Source organism: Triturus cristatus, chromosome 7, assembly GCF_964204655.1.
Source record: "Triturus cristatus chromosome 7, aTriCri1.1, whole genome shotgun sequence".
Taxonomy (NCBI): Eukaryota; Metazoa; Chordata; class Amphibia; order Caudata; family Salamandridae; genus Triturus; species Triturus cristatus.
In genome coordinates, this window is record NC_140590.1 from 168,902,971 (window position 1) to 168,916,329 (window position 13,359).

The window sequence follows — 13,359 nt, forward strand, 5'->3', positions numbered from 1 at the left end:
GCCGGCCGCTTTCTTGATCGATATCTCTGTGATTGCTGATCTGGTGAGTATAATCTGTGATTGGGATATCTCCGGATCCCCCCGTCAGAAAGAACATCAATCAAGCCAGCTTCAGCCCTTCCCAAGTCATCATACAATGTTTGTAACAAATTCTTCTCTTTCCTTTGCGACTCCCACCCAAACTTGGAGGTTTCTCCTCTGACAGCAGCCTCTAGATTATCCCAGACTAAACGTATGTTGGTACTTCCTACATTTTCTTTAATAAACCTGGGGATCCACCTCTCCATATGCTGTACATAGCCTTCCTCGCTAAGTAAAGACCTATTAAATGTCCATCGTGACAGTGGGGGTTTCATCTGAATATTTATTTCGAACACCAAAGGATTATGGCCAGACATGACTCTGGGATATTTACTTATTTTACTTCCTTGTAACACCTCCTGTGACACGAAAAAATTGTCCAGCCTAGCGTGGATTTGATGTGGTGCAGAGAAATACGTAAAGCCTGGATCATTAACTTCTTGTTTTGCCCAGACATCCGATAGCCCATGCAAGAGTCTTAGTTGTGACAAAGCTTTATAAACTTTAGGTTTACGACCTTGATACACTGCCCCTGGTTAGTAGTGGCAAAGAAAGGCTTAGCCAGATTTCCACAATCGTATGCTGATAAAATGGGAAGGTGGGTAATTGCACAGTGGTGTCTAGATAACAGTGTGTTCACACTATGTTCGGTCTTTGGATCGGTGTTTGATGATCCAGCATTGTATGAGTGGATGAATGTAGAATTAGTTGGCTGGCCCCTCCCACTTATAGTTTGTGGGGATTTTAATATCAATATGAATTGTCAGATTTCCAATCAACCAGGGGCAGTGTATCAAGGTCGTAAACCTAAAGTTTATAAAGCTTTGTCACAACTAAGACTCTTGCATGGGCTATCGGATGTCTGGGCAAAACAAGAAGCTAATGATCCAGGCTTTACGTATTTCTCTGCACCACATCAAATCCACGCTAGGCTGGACAATTTTTTCGTGTCACAGGAGCTGTTACAAGGAAGTAAAATAAGTAAATATCCCAGAGTCATGTCTGGCCATAATCCTTTGGTGTTCGAAATAAATATTCAGATGAAACCCCCACTGTCACGATGGACATTGAATAGGTCTTTACTTAGCGAGGAAGGCTATGTACAGCATATGGAGAGGTGGATCCCCAGGTTTATTAAAGAAAATGTAGGAAGTACTAACATACGTTTAGTCTGGGATAATCTAGAGGCTGCTGTCAGAGGAGAAACCTCCAAGTTTGGGTGGGAGTCGCAAAGGAAAGAGAAGAATTTGTTACAAACATTGTATTATGACTTGGGAAGGGCTGAAGCTGGCTTGATTGATGTTCTTTCTGACGGGGGGATCCGGAGATATCCCAATCACAGATTATACTCACCAGATCAGCAATCACAGAGATATCGATCAAGAAAGCGGCCGGCAGGTATAAGGCCTGGCGAAGCAGGGTGTATGAGAGTAATGAAAGGGTTGGACTCCAGCCCCTTGTTCCTGCCTCATCCGACAAAATATCCTGTCTTCAGGAGGTTTCCGACGGTATGTTCTGTACTTCTTGCACGTGTCCCAGGGATTATTTCATATCAGTGTCCCAGTGGCAGGAAGAGCGTACCCGCAGTGTTCACACAGCCGCCATCTTCCCCCAACAGTGTTTAAGTTACCTTTTGTGATGCTGTTTTTGAAAGGGCTAGTCAATATGTTCCCTCCAAACCCCTTTGTGAGTCTGGTTCTTATATTCTTAATGTGCACTCAACTTGAGCATGTGAACAGTTGTTCCCTGAGGTTGCTCACACTGAAGACAGTGATCCTCATTCCGATCATGTTAGCTCATCACATGAGTGTGTTGCATGCCCTGTTTATGCAATAACTGTACACCACCTACTTCCTGGACAAATTGGTGCCAAGTACCAAGGCAGCATTCCTCACAATTGTTGCAAAATATTTCCATGTCAGGCATCCACTATCCTGCTGATGTTCTTTGCTCCTCTTCATCCATCCAAGGAGAAAGAGAATCTCCAAGAAAAGCTTCGAACTTCTACATAGATTGCAAAAATGACCACCAGGTGAACAGCCAGCTCTAAGTGAGTTTCTCTGGGGCAAAGAGGCAGAAGAGGAGTGCAGAAACAGACCACTTTCATGTGAATTGTTCTTTGCAAAACATCGACTACAGTCTGGCAAAGAAACAGCCTCTGGAAGAGCTGTGGGTTCATACCACCAAAACCAAAACTGCTACCACCATGCTGGTGTACAGCGTGTCTGTTTTGAACATCTGCCAGGCTGCGACATGGGCGTCAGTTCATAGGCTCATGAAGCACTACTGTCTGGGAAGCTAGGTCCAGTGGAAGGGGCATATTGCAGGTTCAGTCTGGCAGGATTTTCTGCTTTGAGACATTCCACAGTCACATCACCTGGAAAGGTACTGCTATGGTATCTATTCACAAGGTGAGGAATCTGTGATTCGAAGTCTCCATCGGAAGAAAAAGTTATTTACCTTTGCTCTTTCTGATGGATACTGTGTCTAAATGCAGATTCCTCACCAACCCCACCTCCTGGCCTTTCCTGACGGCATGGACCGATAGAAAGAAACTGATGTTAAATGATAAAGTGGTGGTTATTTTGTGGTCCCAATGTCTCTTCCTGGGTGGGATGGAGTCGATACAGAGCATTATGCCACTTACCAACATGCAAGGGAATTACTGAGAACACTCTCCAAAGCAGACACCTTCCATGGCAAATTAGTCTATTTTTCACCACTCTCAGATATAGGTTATTTTCCTGCTGTTTGCAGTATTAAATCGTTACAGATTTATGCAAGGCCAGTGGAAATAAGTGACTCCATTACACACATCATTTGAAACAAGTGCAGCAATAAACACATTGGTAAATTTGGTACTACAGTATGTGAGTCACATGTGATATTTTCACAATGGCCTGAAGTACATTACCCTGGAGCGGGTTAAGGACCTGGCCTTTATCGAGGACGTGGGCCTTTCCCCATGTTCTCAGGTTGGGTAAAGGCCTTGCGCAAAGCTCTTATGTGAAATGGGATGCACGAAGTGGGGAAATGTAGCAGAATTTGGCTCTCGAACACAACATGTGCTCTGTGGTGTCATTGATGGTGCTATGTCATCAGTGATGTGTTGTCTGACGTATAAGGTGCACATGGAAGGATCAGGTTTGCACTGTTTTTCATTATTGAGGAATTTCAGTGCTTTTTGAATAATATTCTGCTTTTATGGGAATTAGTGAGGTGTTAATCACGAATGGTTCATTTTCTATGATCAGGGGTATTTATGACTCATATTTACTTTTATTTTTTCAAGTGATTATGTCATGATATAATTCACCCTCCCCATTTGTGTGGACCTAAGTGACTCTATAAGTTCTTTTACCATGCCCAGTAGGCTTTTAATGCAAGATGTAATCGTTGGCCATGCACTGCCCTAAATCCCATGTCTTCAGATTTGGAGTAGAGGCTGGTGATGATATGACCTACTCTGCAAGGCCGTCAGCCTTGGCCAGCTGTAGCTGAGGATAGACTATGGTACTTGGCTCTGTCCTGAAGCCAGCACCCACATATGGACTAAATGTACTGTTCATGGTCTTTTGACATGTACAGGAGGAGCTGGTGAAGTATGGCCCTTCTTTGTGCCCACCTAAGGACAGAACTCACTGTCTATGGCTACAGACATTCAAAAGAGGGGCTGGGCACAGGCCCTCTTAACCAGGATCTGTGCACCATTTCTGTAAGCCCATAACACACAGTGGAAACCCCTCAGCCACCCTGCAGCAGCAGTTCAGCACAGAACCTGGCCGAAGTCAGGCTCTGCACTCAGGCCTGAATGGACATAACCCACTGTGCTGTGCATGCCAGGATGAGAACAGCAGGGATTTGGTGGGAGGACTAGAGTCACCTGTGTTCAGTGGGTTATGGAAAACAGAAGGTTGAAGCAAGGGCTTGTCCTTTGGTTGTTAAGTTGGTTTGATCAGACCCTTTGCCCAGCCCATCTGCCTACAGATTTCTCTTCACAACTAGAGGCACAAAGTCCCTCTATGTTTGTGGTTGACGCCCTTAAGGTCTGATTTAGATTTCGGCAGCCAGGTTACTCCTTCAGAACAGCGACGGATATCCCACCCACCGAAATATAAATCCCATAATATCCTATGTTATTAATATTTTAGTGGACGGGATATCAGTCAATGTTGTGACGGAGTACCCCATCCTCCGCAATCTAAATCAGTTCCTTAGTTCCTTAGGAATGATATTTATGCTTTCTCTTCTAACTTCTGACTCAAACATGAATATGTACCAAAATTAGCACACCCCTGGCTGAACCACATCTAGAACTTTGTATACATCTATCTCTCAGTCACTACAAATGTTTCTCTGGCCATGTTACTGTCAGCCTTTCTGCTCCTATTGTCTTATTCCTTGTGTCTCAGGCTTACAGTTCAGCGCATGTTTACGTTTAATTACATTCATGAGCAATATAAATCCTATGATGTTCAGTGCTTATCTCTTGCTAAATATGCTTTTGCTGATGCTTCAATTTTAGGTGGACGGAGTGATAAACAGGCTCCCCGTCAGCCTGATGGATGGAAAGGTCAGAGCCTTTCAGCATGGTGTTACTGTCAGGATAGAGACAGACTTTCTCATAACTGTGCAGTATGACTGGGAAAACTATGTCAAAGTCACCGTCCCGGCGAGCTACAAGGGCAAGATGTATGGTCTGTGCGGGAACTACAATGGGGACAACACAGATAATTTCACCCTTCCTGATGGCCAGCTGACCACGGATGTCAATGCTTTTGCAACAGCCTGGGCGGTGGAGACAGACGAGACTTGTAACCCAGTCACCTGTGGAGCCCCTGACAACCCCTGCTTCACCTGCAGTGAAGACAAAAAGGAGGTCTGTAGAAACAAGGAGTACTGTGGCTTCCTCACAGATGTGAGTGGGCCTCTGAGTGACTGCCACAGCACCATAAAACCAGATGCCTACTTTGAAAACTGCGTGTATGACCTGTGTGCTGGCAATGGAGACAGGATGATGCTGTGTCGCAACATTCAGACCTACGTGGCAGACTGCCAGGCTGCTGGGGTGACCCTCAGGTCCTGGAGGAGTGACTCCTTCTGTCGTGAGTATAGAACTGCTAAAGCTGCACCTAAAGCAACATATTATTTATCCTTTGAGCACTGAGACTCATCCCCTGTTTTCAGCTTCTCCACCCCAGTTGTATGTCAGAATAGTGATGAAGCCGGATTCTTGCCTACCTGGTTATCTCCAAGAATCCTCTCAGGTCGCCAGGATATTTTTATCTGCTAAATAGTGTAGAGGGGAGGGAATACAATTATCAGAACATAATCACCAAAATTAGATTTCATTTGGAAAGGACCACTGACCCCGAATCTAAAATGTATAAGAATTTATTACAACCAAAAATAGCTGAACATACAGACACCTCAATTCAAGGTGTAGAAGGTAAATGGGCACTAATACAAATCCAAGTCTACGGAGGATTCTCATCCGGCTCAAGACAAAAAGAATCACTGACTCCAAAATCATCAAGAAAGCAATGGTTAGGCCAATATCCAAATAAGGAATCATTAGTCTAAAAAGGAAAAGCGTTAGTCTATCCCTACACTAACTCTAAGGTGATATCCCTACTTAGCCTTTCCCATCAAAAAGGTGTCAGAAGTGAAGACTTCCTAATATTTACATTCACTTAGTCAGAGCTCGATCTAAGATGCTCTTTCTAGCTTCCCGTCTAAGCCTCAAATGCTCCACCCACGGGGCACTGTCCCTAATAAACAACCCCAAAATCATAGAACACGCCCTTCGGCACACCTCTTCGGCCAGGTCTTCTCCCAGTAGTTTTCCTACAAGCTTGTCTGGCATCCAAAGACAGTTAGCTTGACCTTGGGTCCCAGGCCCCTTCTCCGCTGAGAGTATCATCTCCACATTCCAATGCACTCCCCTGTTGGCTTCTCGCAGCATCCTAACTCCTAAAACAAAGACCTAGTCTCACTAACGAGCTAAATGTCCTTGCACCTGCAACAGAAACATGGGAACGAAAACATTTCACGTCTCTAAGATTTTACATCTCCCTGCAACCCAAAGCCTTTACCCAGGGAAATCATTTTCGGCCTACAACGTTAGCTAACATAACAAAATGAACAGGCCTTTCTGTTTAAACGTATATGCGATTAGGCCTTTACAATTTAAACACACTATTAAATCACACCCTAAGCATTAGTTCTTTATCCTCATATACGTGGATAAGCACCTACACATGTAATTTCAACATAACACACGTTTAACCTAAATACATTGCATTGCACTAAACTAACCATTATGCATTTACTAAATATATTCACGATGACTTGCAACATTACTCTTCACGAAAAGCATTATTAAATTTCTAATCACCTCTATGTTAAACCATTTCAGCAATACATTTCTATGACACTACTTAGCACACATTGATTAATATGCGGGTGCTGACTAACAGTGAATATGATGCACCCCTAAAAATTTCAGAACCGCATGAAGCTCTATCAACATAATACACAGAAATATATCGCCTGACATTAATACTGGGTCCTAAATATTGGTTAGGAAAATATTGTGCTGTAGGGTGCAGATTTTCTAATAATATTTCTATTGAGACTGTATTTTGATTGATAATCTTCAGGACTCGTTATTGTTTGACAGTCAATTTTCTGGCAAAGCTATTCTACTGCCAGACTCTCCTCCGCTGTCATTTATTTTCTCATTCCTTTTCAGTGTTTATCTATAGCAACACTTTACCATTTGCTATTACAGTGCTTTACATGTAGCGGTAACTGCTTATGCATAAGCTTACAGCAACTACATAAGAAAGTCTACCAAACAATCAGGGAGTTAGTTTCCCCCTCTCTACTAGACATTGCACCTAGTAGTCCTGCAAACCCTATAGCCTACTGTTGGAAACTGGTTTACTGGTTAAGGGGGCAAAACCCTACTCAAGCAGCAACCACAATCTCGTTCAGGGTGAAGCACAAGCAAACACCAAATTAACCTGTGCTAAACCCTCTGGTAGCTTGGCACAGAGCAGTCAGGCTTAACTTATTTTAAACAAAGTTTTGTTGCTGTTTATAAACAGAGAACAATACCTGTTATGACATAGTACATCAGAATCAAACAGTGGTCTATGCATTGTGATAACATGCCGTTTGACCTCTTTAGGTAGCAGCTAACAAACATCAACACCCCCATTTTCACCTTGCCCTTACTAAGCTGACGTATATAGAGTTCTGTAATGGCCAGGCAATCCCACCCAAGGCGTCCCATGCAAGGCCACTTTCCTGAACTCCCTGAATTCTCCAAAAAGGCCCGTACAATTGTGAGTTCTGTAACTCCAAATCCCACTCAATGCGTCCACTGCAAAGTCAGTTGCCTTTATCGCCTGAATCCTCCCGTGAAAGAAGGGAGCTATTAGGTGCATCTGTGTAGATGTCCGTGGCTAACAGGCTATCTACTAGATGTTCCAATGCTCTAGCACACCTGCTCTTCAATTCCTGAAACAACACAGCACCCTCAAGTCCTGCCTATTTAACCAGTTCATCTCGCCATTTAGTCAGTCGTGGTTCCCTAGCAACTTTCCAATGCATTGTCAATTCTCGTTTTGCCAATATCAATGACAGATCATTAAATCTAGTGGTAGTTTTTCACTTTATTGGGTAGGTATAACTCCCCATAGAGTGATATCATCGACACAGTCCACTACAGCTTCCAAGAACCCCGCTAAGCATGGGCAGGACCATACCATATGGAACATTTCTACCCCAAGCTCCCCACATTTCGGACAAAACTGCATCAGCTATTGTGTAGAACATATTGATCTTACCAGGTGTAAGGTAAGCTCTGTGCAGAAAATAAAAATTAATGAATTTGAACCAGGCATTATGAGATGCAATGGGTATGTGTGCGAGGATCTTCTCCTAGTTTGTATCAGTGAACTGAATCTCTAAGTCTGTCTTAAATTTCACTTTCAAGTCTATGAGTGTACTTAGGATGCTAGCAAGTATGGCTTGATATAGGCACATGACCACTTTTAACCGGCCAGTCGTTGTACAGAGCAACTGACAGACTTGGTGAGTTGCAGGTTCAGAGTCTCCATTCCCCCAGTGATTCCTAATGGTGGCAACCACTGTCCAGTGCAACAAAATTGGCCACCAGGAATACCAAATTCTTGCACCAAGTCTTCAAATATGTGCATTTCACCATCCCAATACAGATCAACTATACAATTTATCCCATAGGCAGTCCACCACGATATGCCCCCGTGCTCTCTCACGAGTCACTATCTTCAACCATCTCAGTGTCAGATCTGGCGAGTAGGGCACAGGGACGTGGGTCTGCGGTGGACAATGTCACCAGCAATGGAACCATTGCAGCAGTGCTGCCAAGTAATAGGACTCTAAGTCTGGAACAGCAAACCTGACTATCACTACAGGGCGCTGCAATTTACTTAACGCCACCCTACGTTTACCTGTACCCCAGATCAGTTCCAATAGTAGGGATTTCAGGTCCCTGAACAGCTGGTGAGGCACCAACAATGACAGCTTAGAGAAAAAAATAAAGCAGTCTCTGGAGTACCACCATCTTAGCCAACGCTATTCTACCAGCAAAAGATAATGGCAAAGTAGTCCAAAAGTTTATAATAGTTCGAAGTGCTCCAGCAGTTGCCCAACATTACCTTCCAATAGGTCTTGGGGATTAGGGTATATTTTAACTCCTAAATATTTCAAACATGTAGGGTTCCAAGCAAGTCTACGCAGATTCTGAGGAGGGGCGGTATCCCCACAGAGAGGAAACTGGTGGGATGTCAGCCAAATAATGTGCAGGACTGAGACTGAACCTTAGCGCTCCAATAAGTCTACTGTGCCAGGTAAATCCAGTCTGCCATCTCTGAGAAACAAAAGCATATAATGCAGCATAATGAGATTGCACGTGAGCCTACAACCCACGGTGAAATCCCCCAGCGTGAGTGATGCCCGCCAGCGTCTCCAGTAAAATGGCAACAAATAAGGGGGAGAGTGGACACCCCTGCCTAGTCCTACGCCCACCATCATATGGATCAGATACAGTTCTGCCAGTACGCACTCATGCCGAGGGACCTGTGTGGAGAAGTTTGACCCAGTGGATAAACCCGGGACCCAGCCGCATTCGAGCCATTACTCGATATAGGAAGTCCCAACTCAGGCTGGCGAAGGCCTTCTCTATATCTAGCACCATAACAGCTACTGTTCATTTATCTAAGAAATCATCATTCATGAGTGAAAAGGAGTCTACAGATATAGAATGCGGTGTTGCGCCCAGGAATAAATCCTACTTGGTCTATGTGAATCAAAGTGGGCATATGGGGCCAGAATCCGGTCACTAGGATTCTACCAAGAATTTGACAGTCAGCATTAAGCATGGACAAAGGCAGGTAAGTTCTGACATCCATGGGTGGGCGAATTGGTTTCAGAAGTGAGATGACCAGGGCTTGACATGTAGATACAGGAAGATGACCAGATTCGAGCTACACAGTAATATTCTACTAGTTTTGGATGTCTCTATATGTGGCAAAGAGCTCCACGGGTAGGCCATCAGTTCCTGGATGTTTACTGTGCACCATATTTTTGATGGCAGCTCTAGCCTCTTCTGTAGTAATATCTCCCCCTAATTCAGCTGCATCTTCTTGGGGAAGTAACCGTAGGCCAGAAAGTCCTCAAGGGCTACATTCATGTTTTGTAGCCCCCACCTACAATATTGGTATGCTTTAATATCAGGTAGCAACACACTATTTGCAACGGGAAGCTGCTCACAAGCAAAATACTTCCAGTTACTCACAAGGCTTCACTCCAGCAGCTCACAAGGCCTCCAGGACCATTTGGTTTCTCCATTCATTCAACAGCTGTCCTCCCAAGAACCCTGGCAATCACTCTGGGGGACTGCAACAGAGCTGTTCAATTTCCGATTGCACTACTTTAGCAATCTCATCACAGTCCGTATCAACGGATCCTCGCAACAGCGCAGCAGGCATTCAGGAGTTGCCTCTCAAAAATGCTTGATCTCAAGGCTGCCCTGCAATGCACCACGCAACCGCATGAGGGCAGGGTTGGCAGGCTGCACAGATCTGGATAACACATTCCCGAGGCTGTCCACAGGAGAACACAGTCAGCAGCTGGTCCCAAAGACTGCCAACTGGCAGACTGCAGTCAACAGCCTGTGCAGCAGCAGGTACAGCAGGTGATCACGGGTGACCCATACCCTGTCCACAGCAAAACCAGTCTGCCATCCTGCGTCGCACTATGAGGCCCAAATCTGGTGGGGCGCAATAGGAACCAATTACGAACAGGCAGATCAAGGCGCCAGACCCCTAACTCTTCTGTCGCTTTCACCAGGCCTTTAGTTGCACAACAGTTGCCCTCCTGATAAGCTCTCCTGATGCGCTGGTCTAGCGGCGGTAAAGGCAGTCGCAGTCCACCATGTTACGACAAGGCCCAACAGTCAGTAGAAAGCCTTCAAGGCAGTGGGCATAAAAGAAGATATTTTCACTACATCTGCAAGTCCCCAGATATGCAGGGACCTGTAAATTTGTCTTGGAGGGTCAGATAAGGTTAATGGAAGCCAGGATTCTTTCCGATGGTGGCGTTCAGCGGGGGCACCTCAGTCCATGCCTTCTTCCATTGGTGCCTAGCCATGCCCCAGCAGTCAGCTTAACTGAAAGGCAATGTGTTAAGTATTTGTGCAACACACAACACAAGAAAACTCCCACACCAAATTGGAACAAGCATTTGCAATGCAATAGGTCTCGCATTTCCGCGAGTTTAAGCTATGGCCATTGTAAATGGCAATGCCTTTTATTTATGTTTTAAAAACCAAAACATAAAAAAAGGCAACATTATTTACAATGCCGATAGCTCAAACTTGCGCAAATGCGAGACCTATTGCATTGCAAGTGCTTGTTACTGCTACTCAGTTTGTAATTCATGCTCAGTGTGACCAGAGAGGAAGAAACCAGGCAGCTGAGGCATGTTACGACTCAAGCGACCAGCTTTCAGTATAGTTAGTAGATATGTTTACAGTTCACCCAAGTGAATTGGAGAGGTCAAATAATTATGCTTGGTCACAAAACATACGAATGGCGAAATCTGGACTTTGGCCTCAGACTTCTTAGTGACTACCACAAGGACACAATGCTCCAGGCCTGGCTTTTCCTGCTTCAAACGTATGCAATCCGGCAGTTGAGTCTATTGGGCTCCTTGATGAAATCAAAGCTACAAGTACCAGAATGCATTGCCGTTTTTAACAACAGCCATGTTCAGGGTCATTGTGACATGGGGTCAGCTGGTGCTCAACCCACGGTACCGCCATACAAATATAACGATGATAGGATAGTAATCTCTTCCAGAATGATTTTAACGAGGAGTTTATTTTTGTGAACATGGGTTATTATTCACGCAAATTCCAATTTTTAAAAGTCGTCAATGTTCCTTTTGATCAATTACGTGTCTTTTGCATATCGGGTGTATATAACCTTTTGTTTATTTAAACCGTCTAACCCCCGCTTGCTCGGAAATTCGTAATGACCGTCACACGGACAAGTTGTATATTTACATTCAAGTGACGAGCTGCGTTCTAATCTCGGCGCTACTTAACCCAAACAAACCGTGTGATTCCAGGCTAAGTAAAATCCCATTGCACTACGTTTCAAAAAGCCCGCCCCCCAATCCCATCCTAATTTATATACTCTATCTGAACCTGACCACAAGCCATACTGTTCTATGTAGGTACCTCGCTTCCTGTTCTTTACACCGATCTGGGTTATTTTTTGGAGCTACGCGCCGCCCCACAGGAAAAACCGGCAACTGCACCCAGGCACCAGTCACTGAGCCGTCTTGTCTCCAGACACCAGAGGGAAACGGGAGCTGTATGACAATGGGCGCACAGCCAACCACGTAGGAATACCTTTCAAACATGCGCTGGCAAAGCCAATAGGACGTGCTTGCATTTTGAGCAAATCATTAGGAAAAAAACTACAACAGTTAAAAGAAAACAAACAAGCCCCAGGGGAGTCCTGTATCGCCTGGTGCGCGCTGCGGCGTGGGCTTGTCTTTCTGAAATAAACTCTTTATTGTGTTCCTTCTGGGCGTGGTGCTTGGCACACATTCATCCTGTTAAAGATGCCCCATACCCAGCAGGGGACTTTGTAATGCAAGGGACGAGTCCAAAACTCCTGTCCTGGATGTTTGGTTATATACTTTAAATTTATTTTAAATTAGCTGTCGGTATAAACCGTGCACATATTGAACAATTGCCTCTAGTTCATGGATTACTCAAACTTGTTAGTACAGGGGCAACAATGGAGCACACAGATTACTGAACGATTACAAAAATACATGATAGAGATTTTTCTCGCAAACTGTTTAACGTAGGCAAGAACGTTTTTATAACAAAATAAGATCTTTTCTTATAAAATGCAAACCAATAAAATGCTTTTGCACCTTTAATGCTGCATTCGTAACTTCACACTTCCCAAACTTTTTCAGCCTTCATATTCAACAAAGAAACACACTGTGCAAGATCTATTCTTTTACCAAACACAACATTTAGCATTTTCTCCATGGTAAACTCTGGTACACAAATATATATGTGATACGAGCTTCCATTTTTGCTACTTTTCTAAAGTGATTGCTATTGTAAAAAAATACACACGCCCGTGAGTGGTGCGCGCGCGCCACAGGGAACATCTGTTTTCAATTATCACGCCCGTGTCTGGGCACGATAATTGAAACTACATGGCCTTTGGTGCGCGTAATAGACACCAATAGGCCATGGGCGGAGCAATGCGTCTGCCTTTGGCCTATTGTGTGCCGTCTTTGAGAAATACATGCACTCAAAGGCCAATCGCGGATGCCAAAACGAAAAGCACACGCACGAGCGTGTGCGATTCCAGGCTCCGTTTATATATATATATATATATATATATATATATATAAAACATACTATACCTATTTTGGAGAATACATGGAGCAAATTGCTTCTTTGTATCAAGAGAGAGAATTATCTTGACTGAATAACAAAAGAGTCCCACGCAACCATTCTGTCTGTACTCACTTTTTACCCTGGGTCCATAATTGGGCATAAGTAGCAGTTCCTGTATATTGTTATTTAACTTTCTAAAAGTGGCACTTTAAGAATTGTGATTTAGCATCCGACTTTACTAATAAAGAGGGCTTTTAATTACCGTTCCTTCAACACCAAACCTGACCTGCTTA

At 44.2% G+C, this 13,359-nt stretch overlaps 1 protein-coding gene across 1 annotated transcript in view; it reads left to right on the plus strand.

Annotated features, from left to right (window-relative positions):
• Nucleotides 1–13,359, plus strand: part of LOC146809136 (IgGFc-binding protein-like) — a 453,503-nt gene that overhangs the window by 314,827 nt on the left and 125,317 nt on the right. The window contains exon 25 of the mRNA XM_085615950.1: nt 4,607–5,186. Within this exon, the coding sequence (XP_085472076.1) occupies nt 4,607–5,186 (580 nt within the window). The remainder of the gene's footprint in view (nt 1–4,606; nt 5,187–13,359) is intronic.